General features: G+C 44.5%; 1 protein-coding gene across 1 annotated transcript in view; it reads left to right on the top strand.

Moving 5' to 3' along the window:
- Positions 1-26,696, top strand: part of LOC147679841 (cytosolic purine 5'-nucleotidase-like) — a 242,758-nt gene that overhangs the window by 41,836 nt on the left and 174,226 nt on the right. Inside the window, exons 2-3 of the mRNA XM_086943402.1 lie at positions 11,862-11,935; positions 25,956-26,073. Of these exons, the coding sequence (XP_086799528.1) occupies positions 11,862-11,935; positions 25,956-26,073 (192 nt within the window). The remainder of the gene's footprint in view (positions 1-11,861; positions 11,936-25,955; positions 26,074-26,696) is intronic.

Here is a 26,696-nt window from a genome sequence, read left to right as displayed (position 1 = left end):
ATGCCACCTTGTTGCACATCCTGATCGACTGCTTAACAAGGTGTGAGCAGAAGTAAAGTGGCCTTGGGGTTGTGGTTAGAGAGTGTGGGCGAATGAGAGGGAGAGAGATAGAGATACAGAGATAGAAAGAGAGAGAAGTTATATTGGGAAATGGCGGTGTGTGTGTGTCCCTGTACGTTCATGTATGTCTGTGTGTGTGAATGCACGAGTGTCTATGTCAAACCTCACTCTAGATTTCCAAGATGGCTTCTCTATTTGAGACCCTGTGCTCTTGGTTCAGCAAGCTCATGGGCTCTCTTTTTAGGTCGAGGTACTATCCGGTTCTGCCGAAGTCAGAACCGGAAGTAGAGAGATCTTATGTTCCTTAGAGGGGCTCTTTATCCCGCCTCTAATTTTGGCTCTCTCCCATTAGCTGGCTTCCTAAATGGAGGCCAGCCATTGGAGGAGAGAGCCATCCCTCCAAATAGGCTCCGTCCTTTTTGGATTTGGAGGTGTGTTCGGTGTTCTTCTTTCCACTTTTTAGCCACGCCCACCGAACACGCCCCAAAATCCGAAAAAGACAGAGCTTGCCGGCCGCCATTTTGTTTTGTTCGCAATGAAGGTGAGCCTCGCTGTCCTCTTGTGTTCACTTTGTTCTGTCTTTAGCCTCACCGTTGCTGTCTTTGACCACCTCTTTTTCTTTTCCTCTTCCCTTGCACGTTATTTGACCAGTCTCGTGTTCGGTTTGCCTTTGTGGCCGGCGGGGCACTATTATACTTAACTCGTTGTATTCTATCACAAACTGCAAGGGCAGGTGTCTAATAAATGGGAATATAGGCTTGACCGTTGAGCGCTGGGAGCGCTTTACTTTTCCGTTCGCAGCTGCCCACGCCGCTTTTTGCCGTTTTTGAGTCCCCTGGCAGGTGCCCACCCTGCCAGGGACCTTCCGCTGTTTCTTGACTAGCGAGTGCCCACCTCGCTGTATAATCTAATGAAAGCCGGTGCCCACCCGGCATTGCCGCGCTCAGTGCTGCCTTCATTTGCCCCGTAATTCACTGAATCCTGAGAGCAGCGCAGCCGGGAGCCTGGAGGCTCGCCCAAGGGGCCGCGCTGCAATTGGCTGCCCAGCCGGAAGCCAGGCAGCACGAGGGCGGGACTAGCGGACAACCGGAAGTCTAGGTGGCTTCCCCCGGGGCTCCGAGGAGCAAGGAAGAGCCCCGGGGCTTACCGGCAGGAGAGCGCTGGGTCCGCCAGCAAAGCCCCACCCGTGGCACCAGAGAAGAAGGCAAGGGAGAAGAGAAGAGCCGCCGGGCAGAGGAGATGCGCTGCTCCCTCCGAGCCTCTGCAGAGCCCAGTGAGTGTAGACGGGCAGGGGGCACTCCTTCAGAGAGTCTGAGAGGCTCGGGGGCAGAGTAGAAGATAGAGCCCAGCAAGGCTCCAGTATCTTGGGGGCATTTTGTTGTCTAAGAGCCCACGAGGCTCAAGAAGGCGCCACAGTTCTGTCAGAGCCCAGAGAGGCTCGAGGAGGCGCCATTGGTTTTAAAAGCCCACCAGGGCAAAGGCGGAATTTTGTATGTAGAGCCCCGTGGCTCACCGCCTGCATTGCTTAATTAGAGTCCATAAAGGCTCTGGGGTGCCACAGTTGTTCGTAGGACTTGTGTTGTATTGTCTAACGGAACTCGTTGTATTCTATCATAAACTGCAAGGGCAGGTGTCGAATAAATGGGAATATAGGCTTGACCGATGTAAAACCTGGCACTGGGTCCGAGGACATTTACAGCCGTGCTCCCTGCAGCTAAGTCTGTTTTGACTTAAATTACACTAGTAAGCGTATGTTATTAAAACAGCTAGTTACGTCTCTAGCTAGTACTAATGGTCGAAGCGTTGTTTTTGAACATACTGAAGCCATAAGCATCACATTTGCCATTTACGATGTAATGTGCCTGAAGGTGAGAGATATGTGAGAGATATGTAATACAATCCCTTGACAGCTATGAAAAACATAGGGCCACAAACCGCTTCACAGCCTTGCCTCCGAGCTGTGAGCGACATGAATTCATGAATGCAATTGCACAACGCTGTGCTGCCTCAAGGCGCTGTGTGGTAGGAGAAGTGAAGGTGGTGAGTCACAAATGGATCAGAGAAGCGGAGTTGTTTCCCTGCCCCCTCGCTGTGCTTGCTGCTCTGTGTGTGTATGTGGCTCTGTATGTGTGTCTGTGGGTGATACACTTTGTGTGTGTGTGTGACTCTGTGTGGGTGGGTCTGTATCTGTGTGTAGTTGGCTCTCTCTCTATCACTACCTCACTCTCTCTCTCCCTAACTCTCTCTCTCACTACCTCACTCTGTCTCTCACTAACTCCCTCTCTCTCTCACTAACTCACTCTCTCTCACTACTTCACTATCTCTCTCACTACTTCACTCTCTCTCACTAACTCACTCTCACTCACTACTTCACTATCTCTCTCACTACTTCACTATCTCTCTCACTACTTCACTCTCTCTCACTAACTCACTCTCACTCTCTATCTCACAGCTTCACAATCTCACTAAATAACTCTTTCAATACCACATTACATCACTATCTCTACATACATGACTCTCTCACTACATCACTCTCTAACACACTACATCACAACTTTACTCTCTCTCTATCTCACTACCTCACTCTATCTATTTCTATCTCACTCTCACTACCTCACTATATCCTGACTCACTCCCTCAAAAATTCACTACATCACTCTCTCACTAACTCACTCTCTATCTTACTACCTCACAACTTCACTCTCTCTCTAACTCACTACCTCACTCTCTCTCTCTTTCTCACTACCTCACTCTCTCTCTTTCTATCTCACTAAGTCACTTTCACTCTCTTTCACTACCTCACTCTACCTCACTACCTCACAAACTCACTCACTGTTTCCATCTCACTACCTCAGAACATCCCTCTCCCTCACTACCTCACTCTTTCACTACCTCACTCTTTCACTACCTCACTCTCTCTGTCTCTCACTACCTCACTCTCTATCCACCTCTCTCTCACTACATAACTCTCTCTACCTCACTACTCCACTCTATCTATCTCACTACCTCACTATCTCACAACTTCTCTCTCTCTCAAAACCTCACTACCTCACTCTCTCACTACCTCACTCTCTAGCTCACAACCTCACAACTTCACTCTCTCTCTCTAACTCACTACCTCAATCACTCTCTATCTCACTAACTCATTTTCACTCTCTCTTTCACTACCTCTCTCTCTATCTCACTACATCACAACATCACACTCTGCTTATATCTCACTACCTCACAACATCCCTCTCCCTCACTACCTCACTCTTTCACTACCTCACTCTCTCTATCTCACTACCTCACTCTCTATCTACCTCACTCTCTCTCTCACTACCTCACTCTCTCTCTATTTCAATACCTCACTCTCTCTCTGCTAATGCAATAGGTATCACATATGCAAAAAATAAGCTAATGCCAATAGAAATGACAAAGCCATATATTTAGGGATACAAAAAAGATAAAAAAAATAATGAGCATAATGAGCAATACCAATAGCTCTACCTATAATATTGCCGAGACCATTGCATTGTAAATGCTTGTTTGGAAGATGGGAGGATGTAGACTTTTCCCATCTCGCTGATGGATTTCATAATCTGGACCTCTGGAGTAGTAAGCGTGGGTAAGAGAGAGTACTGTGTGTGGGGGGAAGTAGCCTGTAGGAGGCAACGCATAAGCATTTTAAGTCGTGAGCGAATGAATCAAAGTGCCAGTAAGTGAATGCATGAGTGAATGAATGCGTGCAGTCTGTCTGTGGTGGGTATAGTAGGGAAGAGAAACGTAGGCATGAGTGCCTGTAGGAGGACAGAATTTACCCACTGCCAGTTTGCTGAATGTTCTGGTTAGAATGGCATGGGGTTAAAAAGTGCCAGGGCCCAGAGATATGCCAGGGTCAGAAACAGGGCCATGCAAAACTTTGATTGCGCTTTGCAAAATTCATAATATTTTGCATTAGGCACATTGGCTCAAGGATTCTACACTACAAGACAGAGCATAAGACGCAACGTGGACGTCTCGGAAGGGAGCACTTATCTTATCTTATCAGGTGCTCAGGATAACACAGTCAGACAACCACGCCAAGGCCAGATCACTAAACACGCAGATTACGCTGCTCAGATAAGCGCGGGGTAAAACAAGGCGAAAGATCCCGAGTGGCAGCCCCCTTGGGAGATGGTGGGCGCCCTGAGCTCCTTTTCCACATACAAGTCCGGCACTGGCAGTGCCCCCGCTGCACCGACTACTCTCCAGGGGGTCAACATAAGGGTGCTGTCTCCGGGCAGCCAAGTGCTTGGCAAGACAGGGTGGAGTTAGCGCCTCGGTGATAACCTCTCGGAGGGATGCCAGGACACTCCGAGCCCTTCACATGCAAGAGTGCGGCGGTGTATTCCAGGCATGGATGGACTGGCCATCAGCCCAGCTAGTAAAGTGCCTGGCTCTGGCTTCATCCACGCACGCCGCCACGGGCCTGCTCCCTTCGGGGAAGCAACCACTACAACGCGGCCGTTTCCACGAGTACACTAACCACTCATGCTTTACAACGCATGCGTGCTTACCACGGATAACCTTTACCACGCATTCCTTTACTACGAGATACGTAGTAAAGGAAGTTAAAGGTAGAAATAAAAAAAAGTTGGCTTGGGGGGGGTCTCCACCCCCCCAAAAAAAACTGAGTGGGTTTAAAAAAAAACCTCTTACCTAAAAAACGCTCTTCTGTGCCTCTTGTCCTTAATGAGAGCCTCCCTAACTACGTAATTACGTACGTGCATGTACGTACTGCATTGTAAAAAACAATAGAAAAAGGACCAATTAAAACAGTGTTAGAAGAAGGAAAATTCCGTCCAAGGAAACTGTGAGTATATTTTTTTATTATACTAATTTATTAGGTGAGGATTTATTTAAAACATTTTTATAGATTTTAACTAAATAATCAGCCCTGCAGTCGGTTTAGCATAAAAATGCAATTATCATGCATAGTTATACAACGAAAATTGTTGTAAAGGTATGCGTGGTAAAGGCATTTTTGTGGTAAACAATATGAGTGGCAATGGCATTCCCGTTGTAACGCATGGGTGGAAAAGGCATGCGTTGCAAGGGAATGCGTTGTAATGTCATACGACCCTCCCTTGGAGAGTTCATCATTATATATGAATATTAACTGCTGTAAACAATCCCTATCTCTACAAAATGCTTTAATAAGGCGAATGTACACACGTATCGCGGCTCAGGGACACCTTACGCTTGGACCTCACCGAGCTCCCAAAGACAACCCACCCCACTCTGCGCTGTATTGTTTTGTACAAGCAGTTACAGAGCCTGCCCCACCCTTGCAAGGCGCTGAAGCGCTTCGAGGACCCGGAGCACGCTACTGCATGGGAGTGCAGTGAATGGAACGTGCGCCTGTCATGTGACTGATGTGGCCAGTGTAGGTGCCTGCATGAGGACCAGTGATGCTGTCGTGTTGTTTTACTGACTGCGCCTGCGCACCAGTCAGAAGCGAAGGGAGTGAGGGACAGGATGGTCACACATAAGAATCTGTGTCATGCATTTGGCTCTGCATTTGTCATGAACATAGTCAAGCAGGCTGTAATGCAGGCGGCCATGCAAGCATTCATGTAGGCAATCATGCAAGATGTGGGGCATGCAAGCATTTATACAATATATATATACATCACTCCACGAGAAGACATAAACACACTACATCAACACCCGCTGAACAACCCACAGCTCGTCTAATTCAAAGAGAGACTGCTGACCTTCACACAACTTCACAATCTTGGTCACCTCAAGCTGGGGAGGCGCAAAGGCAGGTGCCAGACTGGTAAATATCCTGGGCTACAAACACTAAAAATCAAAAAACCATAAAACACCTCACAGCTATACATATACACAATAACAGTATGTAAACCACAGCCAGACTACCGATAATCATACTCAAGAAGACCCAGACTCTGTTGTGTTGCTGAGTCCTTGAGACCAGGGTGTTAAGGTGCCCCAACACGACAGTGCTGCACGGCCAAATTTATGGCTAGAAAATACACAAAGGTGTGGGGGGGTCCAGGGGAATATTTAATGACCTGTCTGCTCATACCCCTACTCACAAGATACAATACACAATAAAGCAGACCAGGTCCTAGAACAAGGGGAGTGTGCCCTAACTGGACTGTGACACAGTTGGATGCCCGTGTAGAAAAAGTACCACTGAAAAAAATGTAATTTAAACACATAATGTTGTTGAAAGCACAGAGGCTAGGATGATTCCCATCAGACCACCGTTGTGGTGGAAGTTGCGTCATGTGGGAAATCCTGAACAATCCATCGCGCCACCGACCGTGTTGTGCCGGTGCGGGAGTGGATGTCAGTAGTCCAGCTCTCATGTTTTTCTTAGACTGGTATAAAGAAAGTGCAGTGCTCAAATGATAATAAACATAAAATAGACTACATAGATCCTTATAGTATTAAAGAGGACATCTAGGTGTCTAGGATTAAAAACACGCTGGGTAGTAAGACTACCCTGTTAGCGCAAATGCAGAACGGTCAACATGTTTCAGCCATAGGGGCATTGCCCCGGCTTTCTTCAGGACCTTAACAAAAACTAGCTACTGCAGATACACACAAGAAATTCAGTGAAAAACCATCAATCTAAATGGAAAGATTCATCAATAGATGTACTTAAAAGTTACATATCTACCAGGAGCCTTGAGTGTTTAGTCTTGCCCACTGGAGGAAGAAAGATATGGCTTCTTCCTAATAAAGATACAAAAAATCATATTACTTCCAGCAATACTTATGTACACAGAGCAAGCCGCGTGAATACACAGTGACCAGTCAAAGACACACACACATGCTAGAATAATTGGCATTCAGCATATTTAAGAAAAGCATATTAGCTTAATCACATGGAGGCATTTCCTCAATGTGATACTCACCCAGCTTTGTGTGGGTGAAGGCCTCACCTCACCCGGCGACCGCTCGGGAGTAGGAGGCCCCGCTCTGTGGTGTAGAAAAAGGGGCACATTTAGCACATGACTATAAAGTGTCCAGCCTAATAGCTCTACACTCAAAACCCAACAAAAGTGTGTTAGAAACCCACTCAAGGACCCACAGACCACTTCTCACAGAAACTTGTATAAGATGTTGCCAAAATTAACATGGAACACAGTCTAGACACATAGAAGTGCCTCTAACCATATTTTAGTGGAGATGTTACTGGAGAACATTTATAGAACCCCAACATAAGGGTAGAAAAGGGCACCAGTGAATAGCCTGCTCTGGGGTGATTATTACTTCAATGCCAGAAGATTTGAGGCATCAAAGTGCTCCTGTAAAGATAACCAGGAGTGAAAGGAACCTTCAAAGCTACTAACTCTACTCCTTCCTCCCAAAGGGTGGGTAAGATCAATCCCAGGCGCAGGAACCGAATAGAACGTGAAATCAGCATAAGCAAGTAGCCAAAGTCATCGGAAGCTAACCTGTCCGTCGGTGCCCCTGTTGTGCTTCCAAGCGGAAGTGGAGGTCACGGCGATCCCGCCTCTGCCCCTTTTATATGCTAAGGTGATTGGGTCGTTGCTCCTTCATATTGTCTCGAGGAAGAAAACGCGGAAGGGAACGGGAGAGCAGACGCTTCTCCCTCGCGCATGCGTAATGAAGCAAAATCGGCGAGTATTTCTCCCTCGCGCATGCGCAATGAAGCAAAATCGGCGAGTATTTTTTCGCATATCTTCTGTTTAGAAGGGAATAGTATGTGACAATTCCCATCATCAATCCCTCTATCGCTCTGTCAGTTGCCATAGGAGACATCAGTATAACTTACAAACCCTTCTTGAAAGCGATCCGTCTTCAGCTGACACGCGCAAATGCAGAACGGTCAACATGTTTCAGCCATAGGGGCATTGCAATGTTGACCGTTCTGCATTTGCGCTAACAGGGTAGTCTTACTACCCAGCGTGTTTTTAATCCTAGACACCTAGATGTCCTCTTTAATACTATAAGGATCTATGTAGTCTATTTTATGTTTATTATCATTTGAGCACTGCACTTTCTTTATACCAGTCTAAGAAAAACATGAGAGCTGGACTACTGACATCCACTCCCGCACCGGCACAACACGGTCGGTGGCGCGATGGATTGTTCAGGATTTCCCACATGACGCAACTTCCACCACAACGGTGGTCTGATGGGAATCATCCTAGCCTCTGTGCTTTCAACAACATTATGTGTTTAAATTACATTTTTTTCAGTGGTACTTTTTCTACACGGGCATCCAACTGTGTCACAGTCCAGTTAGGGCACACTCCCCTTGTTCTAGGACCTGGTCTGCTTTATTGTGTATTGTATCTTGTGAGTAGGGGTATGAGCAGACAGGTCATTAAATATTCCCCTGGACCCCCCCACACCTTTGTGTATTTTCTAGTATTTGAGCAACTTTTTAGTTGCGGGTCTTTGTCAGGATGCGAACGAATCCCCGTCCGCACCATTAGCTCACCCAACCTAAGTGTGTCTGGTTCCCACCTTTCCCTACCCACTTCTCCTTTTGGCATATGGTGTTGCCATTTTTATGCGCACTCTTCATCAACATGTGGAGCATCCTTTCAGACTGAATGTAGCATTATGCTACTGTGTCTTCTTGTGGGGAAGTAATCTTCTATCACATAGAGACCCAATCTAGGCCATTATGTCCTGCATGTTGCCTACAGCTAACAGTTTTGCACCTGGTGCATTGCTACTGCCGTCCTGACGGGTGTACCCCTGGATTTGGGATTATATCTGACAGGTCTTAATTACTAAGACCACAGCTATGATATTCTTCCCTGTATCTGTTTGTTCTTTTATCGATTAGATCTTCCATATACTTACAATGACCCTACCTCACACAGCTTATTTGGGCTCGGTTCGAAGGCCGCCCCTACGCACATGCCTATGAGACTAGTGTTCTCCGTGGGCGCATGCGTGTCAGCTGAAGACGGATCGCTTTCAAGAAGGGTTTGTAAGTTATACTGATGTCTCCTATGGCAACTGACAGAGCGATAGAGGGATTGATGATGGGAATTGTCACATACTATTCCCTTCTAAACAGAAGATATGCGAAAAAATACTCGCCGATTTTGCTTCATTGCGCATGCGCGAGGGAGAAATACTCGCCGATTTTGCTTCATTACGCATGCGCGAGGGAGAAGCGTCTGCTCTCCCGTTCCCTTCCGCGTTTTCTTCCTCGAGACAATATGAAGGAGCAACGACCCAATCACCTTAGCATATAAAAGGGGCAGAGGCGGGATCGCCGTGACCTCCACTTCCGCTTGGAAGCACAACAGGGGCACCGACGGACAGGTTAGCTTCCGATGACTTTGGCTACTTGCTTATGCCGATTTCACGTTCTATTCGGTTCCTGCGCCTGGGATTGATCTTACCCACCCTTTGGGAGGAAGGAGTAGAGTTAGTAGCTTTGAAGGTTCCTTTCACTCCTGGTTATCTTTACAGGAGCACTTTGATGCCTCAAATCTTCTGGCATTGAAGTAATAATCACCCCAGAGCAGGCTATTCACTGGTGCCCTTTTCTACCCTTATGTTGGGGTTCTATAAATGTTCTCCAGTAACATCTCCACTAAAATATGGTTAGAGGCACTTCTATGTGTCTAGACTGTGTTCCATGTTAATTTTGGCAACATCTTATACAAGTTTCTGTGAGAAGTGGTCTGTGGGTCCTTGAGTGGGTTTCTAACACACTTTTGTTGGGTTTTGAGTGTAGAGCTATTAGGCTGGACACTTTATAGTCATGTGCTAAATGTGCCCCTTTTTCTACACCACAGAGCGGGGCCTCCTACTCCCGAGCGGTCGCCGGGTGAGGTGAGGCCTTCACCCACACAAAGCTGGGTGAGTATCACATTGAGGAAATGCCTCCATGTGATTAAGCTAATATGCTTTTCTTAAATATGCTGAATGCCAATTATTCTAGCATGTGTGTGTGTCTTTGACTGGTCACTGTGTATTCACGCAAATTTATGGCTATACAGCACTATAGAAATCCCTGTAACACAACGTAACACCTTCCTTGCACCACAATCAGGCAGGGGCTTTCTTGGAAGAGACAATACAATACATTGATCTGTTATATGAATGACCTAAGACACGAAGGGGCAGATTTACAAGCCACTTGCGCTTCATTTACACCGCCGTTGCGTCACTTTTGTGACGCAGCGTCGGCGCAAATCCTGCGCCATGGTGCGGGGTACTTACAACGTGACGCATCTGGGAGATGCGTCACGTTGTAAAGCCCTGCGCTACATGTAGGCATTCCTGCGCAGGGGGGGGGGGGGAGCACCCTGGCGCAGGAACGCCTCCTTAAAGTGACTAAGTAAAATCTATAAGATTTCACTCAGTCCCTTTTAGGCCCATGCTGCGTCAAAACCCTACGCCTGCTGGAAGCAGGCGTAAGGATTGACGCAGCATTAACTAGATAGGGTCCCCAGAGAATTGCTGGAGCTGCGTCGCGCTTGCGACGCAACTCCAGCAATGCGCCACTTTTACGACACAGATGCGTCATGCATCTGTGCCGTTTTTGCCCCATGGCGCGCCACATTGTAAATGCGGCGCATCATGGGTGGCAGAGGCATGGCGCCCAATAACTGGCGCATCCCTGCTGATTTGCAGGGATGCACCAGTTATTGTAAATATGCCCCAATGCTTCCAAGTTGTGCATGACACTATCAGTGCTACAGCAACTTTGTCCCAGGTTATCCATGCTAACAAAGGCACTGAAGACTTCCTGGCCCAGGTGGCATTCATGGTGTGGGTGTGGTAGGGAGCAAGGCATGAGTTTAGACACAGTGTTGTTGTTACCTTAAGTGCTTTCAAGGGTGGGCTGGTGGAAGCACTGGTGATGCCAGCCGTCGGCTCAATGCCCAGCGATGGCATGACGAGTAGAATAGTCACTTCACAGCATCACTTGGGACCTTCAGGTGTCAGAAGGTGCCTGGGATGGAATGCTACCACTTATTTTGTATGGCAGCGTGCCATGCCACCCGAGGACCAGCCTCTAACAAGATTTTCTGATGCCAAGAACATTACCTCTGAACTCAGTATTGTTCCATGATTTTGGAGTACCTAGCAGAGGGTTTGAAGTGGGTATACAAGTAATTTTGTGCAACCACAGGTTTTCAGAGACCAAGGACCTGCGTGAAATGAGCTCAGGGTGCAGTGTAGACCTCTACAGAGGTATTTGTTGTAAATGAAATCCAGAGGCCATAGTGTATGCTTTATGAAGGTTTATAAGATCTTAGTTTCAAGTATATAGGTAAGCCCCACCAGGAGCAGCCTCCGTGCGGCTCAGCCCATATCTTCAATGGACCCTCCTTCCCACACACACACTCAACATTCTATGTGACCTCACACACTAACTCGGAACACGGAGGAGGATGCATTAAGATACAACGGTATATCCGAAGGAAAGACCCCTTGCCGAGCCGGCATAGAACATAATTCCAAATTGTTGATGCAGCACAGACTACACACTGCTAATCCTGGTGTATAGTTCACACGGATGTGAGAAAGGTCATCTTTTGTACCTTTGACCTACATGTTGCAGGTCCTGTCATCAGAATTCCACAAGTACAACAAAAAGATAATATTTAATGCACTTGGAGCTGAACAGGACAGTCCTAAACTTGCCATGTTCAATATTCGCTTCTGTGCTTGGCTGCTTTTTCAAACTGGAAGTCATCAATCCTGCTACTGCTGGTCTTTCCTCACTGTCTCTGCGAGGTGCTATGTGTGCTCCTGCTAACATTGCATTCTGGCTCACTTCCATCCTTTTTCCTTCGTAGGGTCTTTGTGAACCGAAGTCTGGCTCTCGAGAAGATCAAATGCTTTGGCTTCGACATGGATTACACCCTCGCAAGTAAGTAAAGTCACTCAGTGAGCAAAAGAGCAACTCAAACAGCAAAATGTGGGATAATCTGAAAAGTAAATACCCTCCACCATACACTCACAACTATATATGTAGATGTTGGTATTTATAGATTGCAAACCTAGCTCTGAAGCAACCAAGTGCTGTTCTTTATGAGGGGCTGGGAGACAATCTTCCAGATAGTATACATCTAGGGGAATTACACAAATACATTTAATTTCACTTTTTTGTTTAATTTTTTTAGGCGCAGAGAGATTAAGGGATTTGTCAGAATTACACGATGTTGAGACTCACACCAGGCTGAGATTCGAACTTGAGGCATTAGGTTCCAGCCGCAGCAGCTCAAGCCACTAGGTCACATCTCCTCCTGTCAATCTATGAAACTGACCACTAGTCCAGAGTGCTGGCATTGCAGCCCATCCTCCCACGGTAATAGAGCATTTAGTAGATGCTAGTGTTGAGTAGACGTTGTCTTCCACTTGAGACCTTCATAGTTCTCCACCTTCTAGTCATAAACTTGAGAATTCATTTGGTGATAAGCCAAAATAGTCTGTCTTTTCGATCATCCTTGGAACTTGGACCCTAGCCCAAATATTGGTCACAGGTTTATGACATGGTACCTAGCCTAGGCCAATGGCCACAAGATAAATATTTGACTTGAAAACTAGCCCAGAATGAAGGGTACATCAAGTTCAATTCTCAGTGCTTAGATTCCCCGACCCAGCGTACATCCCAGAACAGTTCATTGTGCTGTGGATGTAGCATAGTTCAATCAACATTAGCGGTTTAGCTCACAGTGCAGAGAGTCCTGGAACTGCTGTTCTGCGAAGGGCACAGGACACCCCATTCAGCTCACAGTGTGAATTTTCAAATTTACCAACTAGCGCAGATCCATTCTGTGCTCAAATTTATGTGCACAGAGCTTCTCGTTTGGAATGTTGCACAACCTGTCAAGCTCATATTTATGGGATTCCTTGCCTTAGCAGCTATCCCAGAAAGGGGAGGCGGAGCCAAAAACTGTAGGTCCTGAAGATCAGGTCACAGCAAAGGGAAGACATAGCCTTATAAGGTCGGTCCATGTGCAAATAGTCATTGCTGGAAAATCTTGCACAGATGAATGAACACATGAGCATCATTTCACAATGAAGAATTGGAATCAAACCCTCGTCAAATTGTAGTTTCTAAGAGTAAATCAACTGCCTTCAATCACAACCAATAAATGGTGAAACTTCATCTTATAGAAAAGAGAATCTTCAAACCTAAAACTGCACTGGAAAGGCAGACAAGACATTGATATATTACAACTGATGGAAATGCTCAAACGTCTATGCCTTGCTTACGATATCAAGCAAAGTTGGCAATATTTGTGCTTCACAAAGGAGGGAGAAGGATCCTGACCATGCCTAAGTTGAAGCGTCACAGTTTATTGCAGCTTAGAAGACTAACCAGTATCAGTGGGTCCTTCACCTGCAGAGAATAGAGTCTCTGGCTGCCTACTTAGGGCCTCATTTACAAGGAAATAACGCAGCACGGTGCACAAGCCATTTGGCTGCACTGTGCTGCGTTAATTCCGAAGTGCATGGATGCATCATATCTACAACAATATGACGGATCCCTTTTCTCTCCCCTGTGCTGGTGCACAATTTGCTACCGTGCACCGACTCAGGCACCCCTGCACCATAGTGCAAGGTTGCCTGCGTTGAGGGGAATGATTGTTTATGAGCAGAAAAGTGTCCCTTCCTGCACATAAACAATCTGAAATGGTGGTATTAAACTTCTATGTGTGCTGCCTAATCCAGCACACATAGAAGTTGAAAAACTGCATTTTTTCAATGATTGTTTATGTGCAGAAAGGGACACCTTCCTGCACATAAACAATCACAAGTGGTGATTTCCTTTTTCTATGTGTGCTGCAGAATGCCGCAGGCATAGAACGAGGAAAAAAACGAGGAGAAATGAAAGCCTTTCTCCTCGTTGCGCCTCCCAATGCCTCCGCTGGGGAGGTGTAGCATTCTGACGCATTTCCAGGTTTACGATTTTTCGTATATCTGGAAATGTGGCAGAATCAATGGGTGTTGTGTGGGAACATCCACAGCAACAACCATGGAACTCCCCTTTCAGGCGGGGTGGCTTTATGTGTCCTTGTAAATATGGGGCAGCAGGTTGTGCCGCTGGTGCATCACACAAAGTGACACACCAGCAGCGCAAGGGGCTTGTAAATAAGCCTCTGGGTGTTTCAGAAGTGTCACTCAGGGCTCTTCCTTGGCCTCAGCAGCACCAGTATATATTGTAACACCTGCTATTCAATAGTTATATGTTACAAAGATAGAGAAATAAAAACAATTGCAAAGTTTCAAGACACACACTAGTTATTAGAAGATGGTATAAGGTCTATGCCACATGAAGATAGCTCACATTTATCAAAACAAAGATACCAAAATACGAAAATATCATTGGCCAGCATATCAACTACCAGAATACTGTGATGGTGAGAATATACAAGTAAGTATGGATGTGCTATTTTTCACATCAACGTATATTGGCACTATACATATATTACACAGCAGAGGCTGCCACTGTGTAGTCATAGTTAGGCCAGAGTTTCCATAGGAAGAGCATTTTTAGGTCTCGCCTGACCCAGCGCATCCTCTGATCTGGCGAGACTTTTAGTAAGAGCTTCAAAAAATGCTACCATGGCCGGCCTACAGCATGCGTGCAATTGCGCGGGTGCGAGCTTAATGGCAGAGGCGCCATATGGCTTTCCTCGTCATACTCATTAAGCACTGCGCTTCATCGTGATCACTTTCACTTCCACGGCCGCGCGGGGTTTACAGCCGCGCGGCCAATGCTTGTTTACTAAGGAGTCTAATTTTTTCCTAGAATTTTGCGTGCCCGTTAAATCTCTTTCTGATTTTCTTCAGATATAGCAAATCTGAATTTAATTTCGGGCAACAGCAATGTGTTTTGCACTGTGGAGGCGGCGGGCTTTCTTTAAGACATCAGGATGGGTATTATTATGGGGAGCGGGCTCGCAGTGCACTGCCTTCAGAGCTTCCCTTGTTGTGCTTCAACTGATGTATCCTACTTCTGCCCTCTGATCAAACCCTCCCTTTGCTCCTTTTGGGCTTGTTCAAATGTCCTACTGCCTCCATATCTCCAATACGGAGGGTATCCCTAGATCACCATTTGTAAGCCCTTCCAGGGCTCTCTAATATTGTGGGTGCTTCCCACCGCTCTTTCTTCTGGCCTTTTCTCTTAAACACTGAGGAGCCGCTTAGTCAAGGACTCTGCTTTAAGCCCGCTTGTGTTACCTCTGCCAACCAGTCTCTGGTAATAGATCCTTGATGTGGGTAGGCGACCCCGCCGGACCTCCGATGCTGCCCTCTTACAGAGCTCAGAGTCTTCTTCCAGCAAGCATGCGCCCACTGTAGTGCCTGCCTCACCAGAGACGCTGACACAGGAGAAGCTCATGGGGAAATCGTCGATCACCTCTCCCCAATACAAAGTACAAAGAAAAGTCTATTTTCTTCAGCCCCACTTCATGCAAATTCCCTGACGAAGTCTACTCTGACTGTACACAAAAAAACCTCACGAACAGCAGCACCCGCTTTGGACAAATATTTCCACATATGGACTCTAAAGTGTACAATTTCATCACATTTCTAGGACCATGTTAGGGGGAACACGGGGTATGGGGGCTCTCAGTGTGTTAGACTTGCACATCGGACAGTCCAGGTGATGGGAACAATCTTCTTACAATCCAAACTCAAATTATGCAACCAAAGAAAAAGCCTCGGGTCCAGGACAGCCCATGTCAAATTATCCCTCTTGCAAAAAAACACCTCAAGCATTGGCATGTACTCTCAAAGAGGAGGGCCGGCAATAACCATTGAGAGCTCGAAAGAGAAAGTAAGACCCATCTTTTCCAAAAACAGGTTCAGTGAATAGTCAGACCAGTATCCAGCTTATACTGGCCCTTGCATTCCTGACCTCACATTCCTATACAGGCACATGCTTAAGATGCGCATACGTGTCACAGCACCAGGTCTGGAGCACTCACTCCCAGTCTCAAGCACAATGCCAACATTCAACTCAAGCACGCGTTACCACAGCTAACAGCCTACTCCCATCCATGGACTAGTGAATATGCTTTTACTCATCTGACCCTCTTGAAGGTGCTTTGGTGCCTCGACAAGAGGGAGGAAGGTGCTATAGAAATACTAGTGTACAATAGGGTATAGTGAATATATATATATATACATCAACAAAAAAACTAGCCAAGGACCTATTAGCATTTTTGGCTGCTCACTTTCTTTGGGGAGTTTTATCTAGTGTGAAATCGACCCGAAGGTATCAGAGAGCTTTGCATAAGCACCAGTTGCATTACAGACGGACACATTCATTTTTGTTAGGGAGATTATGTGATTTGCCAGAATCACAGGATGTTTAGCATGCCTGCCGAGACTCGAACACGGTTCCCCTGCTCTGAGGTCGACCGCCCTAGTCGTTAGGCCACATCCTCTCATCTTTAATACGGCTTTGTGTTTTAGCTGCACACTTAGTATTGTTTTTTGTTTGCTCGCACATTTTGCTTGATTATTTTCATGATATTTCATGATTATTATTGCCTTTACAAGACGGTGACCCTGGACCCACATTAGTCCTTCTTTTTTGTTTCTCACTATATGTATTGGGTAGTAACACTGCTTATCATCTGTACAGGGCTGTTGTGGCAGAAAAGCGGCATGACTGTGCACTAAGTAAACAAGTATTGGCATAGCCAATAGTTCTCGCCTTTGGGACCTTATAAGTATTTAGTTATGCAGCACAATATCCTTACTGCAACAACAATAATTGTTGAATAGCTAAACACGTATAAGGTCCCAAAGGCGAGACCTATTGGCTATGCCTATGCTTGTTTTGTTTTTCTGTTAACTTTGGTGCCATTTGAGAAATTTTCATTAAACTTTCATCCATCTTTGCCCTGATTTTTTAAGTGGGGGCAAGAAAAAGGAAGGCCATAAAATGCTGCTTTCTAATGTTAACTCCCATAAGAAACTTTGTTCTCAAATCAGCACAATAAAATGTATCCAAATTTGGAAAAAAGTAAAAGTGTTCACTCAGAATGGGAGATTTTTGTGATTTGGTGTAAAGTTGATCAGTCAGTTAGAAACAATTAGCAGATAAAAAAGGTTTAGAATTGGGCAAATTGTGTGCATCTGGATGGTTGGTCCAGTGGGAGACTCCAGATACTGAAACTTTTTAAAAGTAGAGTCTTCTGGTCGTAACTACATGACTTGGGGACTAAGGTCAGGCCCTGAGGACAACTCCCATTGCTGAAAGTCGTGCACGGCGGAGGTTAGGCACTGTAGGGTAAGGAACTGGGCCTGTGGCTCACCCCACACCTTGCACAGCTGAAGGTTAGTGATTTGTTAGTTGAGATGGATTAGTGCCAACCGTAAGTAATAAAGTCACTATCCTGTTAGGTCCAGTAAAAACTTTCTCTAATTTAAACCTGAGCTCTCCCACTGATAGCTATGACACAGAGCAAAGAAGCTTAACTTAACGAAAATGTGTAAAGCATTTCGAAGTACCAAAACAATTAAAATGTGGGAAATGCAACACAATAAAAAAATCTGACTCCAATTTATAAAAATATAGAAAATGTTATAAGTAAAAGGTACACCAAAAAAGACAAATACTGAATAAGAGGAAATAGAGACATGACTTTTTAAAGCCTCAAGCGAAAATGGGTTAGAAAATTGCAAAGCGCCAACAGTAGTCAATAGTCACAGTAGATCAGGATCAAGGCGCAAATTTAGGCTGACCGCAAAGTAACATGGATTGTATCCACCAAGCAGGTTGTTCAATCTAGGGCCTTGAAGCAGGGAAGTTAAAAAAAGTTTCTAAATCCCAATCTGAAAAGTTACTTTATCATTTTTCTGAGGAAAAATGCTTCTCCGGGCAATACAAACCTGAAATTCAATCTGATGCTGTTGATCTGCCAGTCGGACACTTTTCACAGTCGTTCCCTTTGAAGCTATGGAGCAAACATTTTGAAAAGTTACCATACTTCTTTCAGTACCCAAATAACCCCAGGAGTACTATTCCAAGGTCCCGGGACTTCACAGGAGCACTTTGAATCTCGGAGTGCGTTAACCTGAGGGAAGCAGCAAAGTTCAGTCCAGATCCAGTTGCCACTGGTCAGCTAGGATTCTTCACAGGAATGTCCATGTCAGCTTTTTTATGTTCCCTGAACCACCCAGGGGATCGACATTATGATCCTTGGAGATCTCTCTGTCCTTGGATTTCAAGTGGAAGAGGGTCCAACCTCCACAAGTCCTTCTCACTGGTCACAGATTCCAATCTACCTGATATCTTTTCACAGTGCAAGCACTGTTCTGATGAAGGTGCCTTTAGTGCCATAATTATGCCTGGCACTAGATAGTGTGTGGGCATTACCTACCCAATGAGGCAAAAGTTCATAGGGGCAACCATACCCACGTTTTCAGTTGTTCCTTTTTGCCATACTGCAAACAAGCCCAAAATGCCATTTCTCAGGGCATTTTCAAAATGGCGAAAGTCTTCGGCCAAATTAAACTTGGACTTCGAGGCTGACAGTGTGAGTGGGGAGTGTACTCTGGTAATCATAGTGTACTCCCACATGTAACACTAACGTCTAACTTAAATCAGGCAATGTATCCACAACAAACCCAGAGACAGACGTCCAGTAGGACAAAAGCAGGACCCTTGAGCAACCAGCCAAACTATACACAAGAATTGTTCTGGCATCCTGTTCTTATTCCTTTAAGTCCACCTCAAGTGTTACATATTGCTTAACAGACATGTCAAGCAGGATTTGACAGTGTGGTGTCACAGGATGCCCACAGTCCCTTCTCCAAATATTCTAAGGAGTTTAGAGAGGTCATCTCTACCCATTCAGGTCAGCCTATTGTTTGCTCCTGGGAGGCATATCAACCTCTGACCCTCCGAATGTATTGAGCACATGCAGAGTGCTGACAGAGGGTTATGCTAATTAATCTTCTGACAGTCCAGGCAGGTAACTTTCTGAAAGTTACTTTTCCTTACATATTTATAAAAAATCTGACTACATTATTGAACTGGATTTTAAATAACTATTAATAATAGTGGTTTGATTTTTTTTCTAGATTGTCCCATTCCTGATAAAGCAATATTAGTATTTTAATCTGTTCTCTAGTTTTCTACATAGGACAGCTAGACTTGCCATAGTGAAAATAGCTCTTAGGGTCTACTCACTGTAAGGTCACAGTAACATTAACTTTCCTCTTTTTAATACTGTGCACCCTACCTTGTAGGTACATAGGGCTGACTTATCAATTTAAAAAGGATGTTTTTATCCTATTGAAAAGGGTTATTTTAACTGATTGCACTGCAGGTTTTACATTGAAGCAGTCAAATTACAATAGTAGACCTGTAGCCATGTTTCCTTTTGACACACTGGTGGATGGACAATAAGTGCTGCAGTCCACAGGTGACATTTAAGTTTTCATGCCATCGAATAAAATAAAATAGGCCAATCATGATTATCCGATTTAAACATCTTTTAGTTGTCAGAGCACACACACTGGGCACTGGACAGCTGTGCACCAGTGTGCAGTGACTAAAACCTAGCAATAAAAGTCAGTAAAAAATAGGGGGACAATGCAAAACTGGGAATTTTCTCACAGCACCTAAATATATTTACCTTTCGGATAATTTGGTAGTCAGATTTTATTTTTTTAGACTTAAAAAATATTTATTGAGGGCATGGTTTATTGAACAATAAATGTAACAAAATTTCAAAGACTTTGAAGTTGGGTTAAACACATGAAACTATTGCATCCTTAATAGAAGTCAGTGTGACTTCTTTGGCAAATCTCGATTGGTGGTTGCTGGAGAAGTGGTTGATCTAGATTTGACTTGAAATCTAGTCTTTTCACTGATGCTGTTGGTCCTTGTCAGGCTGTTGCTTGGTCATGAACTGAAAAGCTTTGCAAAACCTGTAATACACCTGCCAGTGGGGTACCAGTAGGATTACCCTAAAAACAGAAATAACAACATTTTCTTTTTTCTAGTAATTAACCTGTTGAAGGCTAAAACAATGTTTTACCTCAGAGGGCAAATCTATGACCTTTTCTAGAATGGCATTAGGAAGAGAATAATTATTGACTTATGTCTTCCTTCTTGTGCAAAAAAGCTGCTAGACTCTAGCTACTCTGTCGGCTAGGCCACAGATTGCCCCTTTCCCTGTGAAGGCAGGAGGGGCGTTGACTGAAGCAATTGAGTGAAGACGCTATGCAAATGTTTCAAAATTTTCCAATTTCTACAATATATGCTAGATTAGCCAAATTTGCATATATTTGCATGAGAGGAAGATATAGGTTCATGTGTGATTTTTACCTTACTTCTCTTACATGTTGGCCTCTTCATCCAAAATAATAAGATGAAGATCCCCCCGGACCTTTGTCTTCACTATAATTGTAAAAGATTCACCCTTGGGTGTTATGTATCTGAGGTCCAAAGGCTTGTTGTGGAAGGCTCCGAGTGGAGCTTAGTTCAATTGGCCTAAATGAAAAGAGCAGGTAATAAATCGAGTGAAGAGAATTGACCATCCTTCATAGAGGGTCCTGTGGGGGTAGTAAATATTCTGGAGGCACAGAAAAGAAGTTAGATTGTTGTGAAATATTTATTTTCACTGACACAGGTTGCAGGGTGGTTTAGAATAAAACTACAATACATCTTAAGCTTCAAATTAAACTACAGGTACACAATGAGGACCGATGTCTGAAAACAAAACTTAAACGAGTCCTGATTGGTTCTTCTTTTCTTCTTTTCTTCCTATACTTCTCTTTATGTTTAGGGGAATAAGATCTCCAAAAGCTAGCTCTCATACTGAAATTAATCCAGTGTTTCATTAGAAGCATTGCTCTGGGTCCACTTGAGGTACACGTTAAGCGATCTAGCAGCTGGGTCGGGTGTTTATGGCATTGTTGATTTGTAGGTCTCAGTCAATGGTACCTCTGTACCAAAAAACGAGTATAAAGAGATTAGAAGTATAAAGATGTTAGAGGAAGGTAAGCTCAACCGACGAATAAAAGGATTTGGCTAAAGATCAATCGACCTCCTTAGAGGGTTTGTCACTAGGAATCTGATTTGTCGCGTGGAACTCAAATCCTGTTACGGTTAAGAGTATGCAACACTCATTTGTGGTATCTTTAGAACTAGATTTTATTTGAAAAGGCCAAGCTGTACTAGAGGACCACAAGTATCTCAACTGGTTGCTCTCTCTCCAAGAGGTACTTGCAAGTTTGTGGACCCAGGTTGCCCTCCAAATTTGCTGTAGAGAGTCTTGGAATTGCGCAGGAGACTTTTTTAGTGGTACCAAAAGTCACTGAGGACTCATATCATACCTGATAACATAGGATCTTATCTATATGAAATAGCTTTCAACTCACTTTGATGTTCAGGGTCTCATTCAGCACCAATTTCTTTCTGTACATCGACAAGAGAAGAATTCTCATTGACCTCAAATGAATTTCAGCACAGCGGACACAGGAACTTATAAGATGAAAGTTCATCTGACAATAAAAACAAGCCACAAAGAACTGCTTGCTGCATGAGATGCGTTGCATAAAACCCATGGTGAACGACATGTATGCCATAAAGTGCTAAGTTCTTTTTTGTTACTCTATGAAAAACAAGCAAACTCCTGATGCCCACCGTTGGCCTGATTGTATGAGGGCACAAGGTTTCCAGCCCTTGCACCCATTTGAACAGACTTTTGATGGCTCCTCCACTGTACAAAATGAGGGCCTGATTTAGATTTGGAAGGAAGAGTACTCCTTTGCAACATCAACAGAGTACCCTCTGTGCCAAAGTTCAACACGCCTCATTTAGAGTTGGGTGGAACTTCAGTAAATAGACGGCAGGGACTGCTCCATCTCTACAGCCTACATTCACCTCCAACAGAGAAAGAGCTGTCAGAGGTATGGCCATTGTGTTCGCTGGCCCTATTTAAAGTGGCCATCACATGGTCAGTTTTTAATGTTCATCACCACCAAGTTAAACCTGGTGGTAAGGGGCAGTGAAAACTTCAAAATTACAAAGAAAGCTCCCATGGCAAGAATGTTATTTATTTTTTATTTTCACAAACAAAATCTCGGTTTAGGATTTTGTTTTTGAAAAATAAAAAAGTTGAAAGTCTAACGTATGGCTACATTATGTGGATGGAGCTGTCAAACTATCAATGGGTATACGGGAGCTGACCTGACGGCGGTTCCTGCAAATGCTATTGATCTCTGTTGGACCGGCGGACATCTCTACTTCTAATTATGGTGGGTGGTGTACCGTCGCCACGGTCGGAGTAGAATACTCCAACCTGGTGACTGTACTTAATTCATCTGCCACAGTATAAATCGAGCCCTGAGTTAATATTTGAGGAAGGTAAGTATCCAATGCACGTAATAACCAGAGTCCTTGTCATGGTAAACAACTAAAATCACTAAATAAACCTGAGCTTAACCCGCTTGTAACCATGGCACAGAGCAGACAGGCTTAACTCAGAGTCAATTAGTAAAGTTTTCAACCACTATTAGTAAAACAGTATTAAAGTCCAAATGTAAAACAATAAACATCCTATAATGAATTAGAAAAATGGAGTAATACACAGCAATTCTGAGACAAGTCCCTGCCTCCCTTGGGAAGTGGAGACCACATTCTCTCTCATGGTTTGGCCGCAAAACGGCAGTGAAAATGGTGATATTGCCCCAAATTCTCTACCTGTTTCACACGCTTCCACTGGTGCTGCCAGCTGGGGTCCTACGTTCGTTACAAAGAGACATGGACCGCTTTGTCTGGGGGACCAGCGGGCTCTGGTGCGCAGGGAACTTACCTATAGAGACCCAGTGGCGGGGGGTTTGGGTGTCCCTGACTTTTTAGCTTATTGGCGGGCAGCCCAAATGAGGGCGCTGGTGGAGTGGTCACGCCCGGAATCTGAGAAACACTGACTGTTTATGGACTGATCACATGCTGGCCAGTCCGTATGGGGAGTCCCCTTTCTCGCGCGTACAGGGCGACCTCGCAATTTGTATCTCTCGGAAGTGACCCTATCCTACTGGCCTGGGATAAGGTTGAGGTTTCTAGGAGCCTTACGGCACTCTGTCTCCGATCACGCCCATAGCACAACATCCTGACTTCACTCCGGGTCTCGATCCTAGAAGGTTACACCACTGGTCCAAAGAAGCTTGTCGCTCCATTGGTCATCTTTTTGATATTTTGGGACCCCGTTTTTTTCCTGACCTTCGGAAATGTCATGGCATTCCGGAGACGAAACATTATCGATACTTACAGATCTGATACTGGTTCTCCACAGTGCTGTGCGGGAGGGTGCGGAGAGACACCTTACTCTGTTTGAGAAGTGGCTGCTCACATGACATAGTGACGCATGATTAACGTCGGACTTATATAACTTTACTAAAAGCACTCCTGACTCTGGGAAGACTCCTGGCCAACTTCAGTGGGAGGGGGAATTGGGTAGGGCTCTGACGCAGAAAGAATGGATGGACATTTATTATAGGGCCCGACGCACAGCGTGTAATGTCGCTTCCATTGAGACTGCCACTAAAGTGGCTATTTAGTGGTACCTTACACCTGTGCGGCTGTATAGAGGTAACCCTTCCCAAAGCCCACTGTGCTGGCGAGCATGCGGTTCATTTGGTACCCTTACCCATATACTAGGGGAGTGTCCCTCCTTGGGGGCATATTGGCGGCAGATACTTGACGACGTTGACTCCCACTTTGACACCCAGATCCCCAGATTCCCGGCCTCTTTTTCTCTATCTTCTCATTGACTGGCCGAACATAATCATACAACTGTCAGGTTGCATCCCGAAGACCATACAGCGTGCTGGCTCGTTTGTTATTTTCTCCATGTTGAAAATCAATAAAAGAAATGTAAACAAAAAAAAAAAGAAAAATAGAGTAAAATGTAATAAACAAAATGACACCAAAGTGACAAAAATCCAATAAGGAGGACCAGAGATATGAGTTTTTATAAAATTGTAAGTAAAAATAGGGCCAATAAGAATAAGCTGCCAATGATAGTCACAGTAGAACATGACTAGGGTTTTTATTTTTTAAACATTTCCATTTGTAACTATCCATATTTTTTGTTGTTGCTCTTTTTATCTGCATTTATCCATACTTATTGAACATTTTGTGAAGAAAATAAACTCCAACTGAGTATATATCCATATTTTGTAACCAATAAAAGTGCATTTACAATTGCATGGCTCATGGGTTTTAGTGTATAAGAAGACATACATAACACTCAAATGCAACACTCTTAAATGACATACGCATTTTCTTACATGTGTAATTGCTTAAAGCTTCATTAGTAAAACTTGCCCAATTTTTAAACTCCCCTGCACGTCAGTCTGCACAGTTATTAACTTGCAGCCATGATTGACAGCATCTAAGGTCAATCAAGAGAAGGCTTATACTCCATATTTTTTCATATGTAAAAATAAAAACATGTAATGATGGATACATATTTTTCTGTCTGTATTTATCTAAAAAAATCAGGTCCTGGTCAAACATTTTACCTTTTCACTTTAGCATTTCCAAAATCAAGTTTATCCAGACATCATGCTCCTTAAATTCGGTATGGAGTATCATAATAATTCTTGAGGGGAGGTTGTGCATAGAAGATCTGAAGGCCCCTTGTGAAACTGCTGCACCTATTCCCTGATATTCAACACCTCTATGAGATGACCAAGGGTGGAATGCACATTCTGACAAGGTCAGCTTCTTTCAATGTCGAATGTATGCAGCAGGCTCCTACACCACCCCGGCAGGCCCCTACCTCAACCAGAAAGCAACAGGCCCTTTCCCTTCTCAGAAGTCCCATTCTCTTAATGAGGCGGGACAAAGTAGGCATGGGTGGAGTTCGTGGATTTCTACTTTGTGGATCTTTCTGAAGTGCCAGAAAAACTATGCAGCACTCCGTGGAGTTCCGCAAGTGATGGAGCTTGTTAAGTCGCACTGCTCGCACTGACGTTTATTGCCAGGAGTTCCATGCTATAAAATCAGCGCGAATGGCACGATGCGTCATGCCAGAGGGTGCTGCTGTTTTCTGCCACTCAAGTAAATATTCTACTCGAGGTGCAGCTTCCTCAACGCGAGCAGCAGATTTCTCAACGCGGCCTGCTGCGACCGCCCTTGTTGAGAAATCTCACCGCATGCATGATTTTTTCTCATGAGCGCTCGCCAACTTAACGTTGGCGAGCCGCTTGAGAGAAAAAACTCAGCTCTGCGTCATTTAGCGGAGTTTTGCAGGACTCCCCGCACTGTGCAGAGCCCTGTGTGGGCAAAACTCTGCTAAATCTGCTGAGGAAACAGAATTCTTCACCCACCTCATTTGCTATGAGGAAAGCGCAGGGGATACTAGAACATGAGTTTTAATTACTTACTTGAAGCTTGTTATAGATACATTATGAGGATGGTTATCAAGTTGTCGTAAAGATGATTGAGAATTTTCAGTTTGGCTTGCCAGGGGCAATTTCAAGTTAATTGTTGGGATGATTGATTCTTAATTTGGGAGCACAGTATTATGCCAATGGAGTTGAAATTGTGAACTGTGATTGAGACCCTTTCCCTAAAAATTGGCAGGAAGCCTTCAAGCAGATTGTGGACAGATATTCAAATAGATTTTAGGATTCTTTCCATTATGACAGTGGGTCATTTTCAAACATCCTGTGGGGTCAGTTTTAAAATTAGTTTGGGACTATTTCCATTTGGGAAATGACCTTTAAACATCAGCTACGTTGAATGGCTTGAAGGTGCAGGTTTTTAAAGGAGGCATAACTTCCCAGAACTCCCAGGTATTTCAAACTAGGAATGAAAGAAAAGGTTTTGTCTCCCCGTTCTAAAATATTTCAAGTGTTTGCCCCTGTGTAATGTGAATTTTCATCATCTCCCTTTCTTCTTGTAGTGTACAAGTCTCCAGAATACGATGAGTTGGGGTTTTATCTGCTGTTGGACCGACTCGTGTCGATTGGATATCCCCACGAGATCATTGAATACAAGTATGACCCAACATTCCCCACCAGGTAATTATATACAAACTATTGTAACATATGTTCCAGTCGATATAGCGATAAATCCATAATCTGCTGCTTTGTAAAATTTATAATCAACCTATTTCATCATACTGCTCAACTGAAATTAATCACAGGCATAAAAAAACATTGTAGTCTGACCATAATCAAAATGGGCACCACAGGTTCCCTGCACCCACAGAATGGGTGCACTTGCCTGTCTCTGCTCTCCAGTGTTCTACCAAGCCAATGGTCATCTGACTGTGGCGCATGCCATGAGATGCTTGGTGCCATGTCAGGATGTCATGTGAGACACACAGAAATAAACCCTCCCTGGCTCAACCTCTGCAGAGTTACAGGCTATGCACTGTATTGTAGAAAGGTGTGAGAATATTGAAAAAAGGTGTGCCCCCCCCCAGAGTATTGAGGTTGGAATCTCTATGGCAGGAAATATCATGGACCCAATATCCCAATATTGAAAAGTAAGTAAGTATATATATATATATATATTACCTACTGGCGTTCGCCAGTAGGTAGTTATAGTTAGGACCTATTTTCCATAGGAAATCCGCAACATTCTCAGTCAGTCAGTCAGTCAAAAAAACTTTATTCGGTTAATTAAAACCATAAAAGCA

The sequence above is a fragment of the Lissotriton vulgaris genome, chromosome 11 (genome assembly GCF_964263255.1).
Source record: "Lissotriton vulgaris chromosome 11, aLisVul1.2, whole genome shotgun sequence".
Classification (NCBI taxonomy): domain Eukaryota; kingdom Metazoa; phylum Chordata; class Amphibia; order Caudata; family Salamandridae; genus Lissotriton; species Lissotriton vulgaris.
The sequence above is the reverse complement of the archived record's forward strand: the minus strand, read 5'-3'. Positions and strand labels throughout refer to the sequence as shown.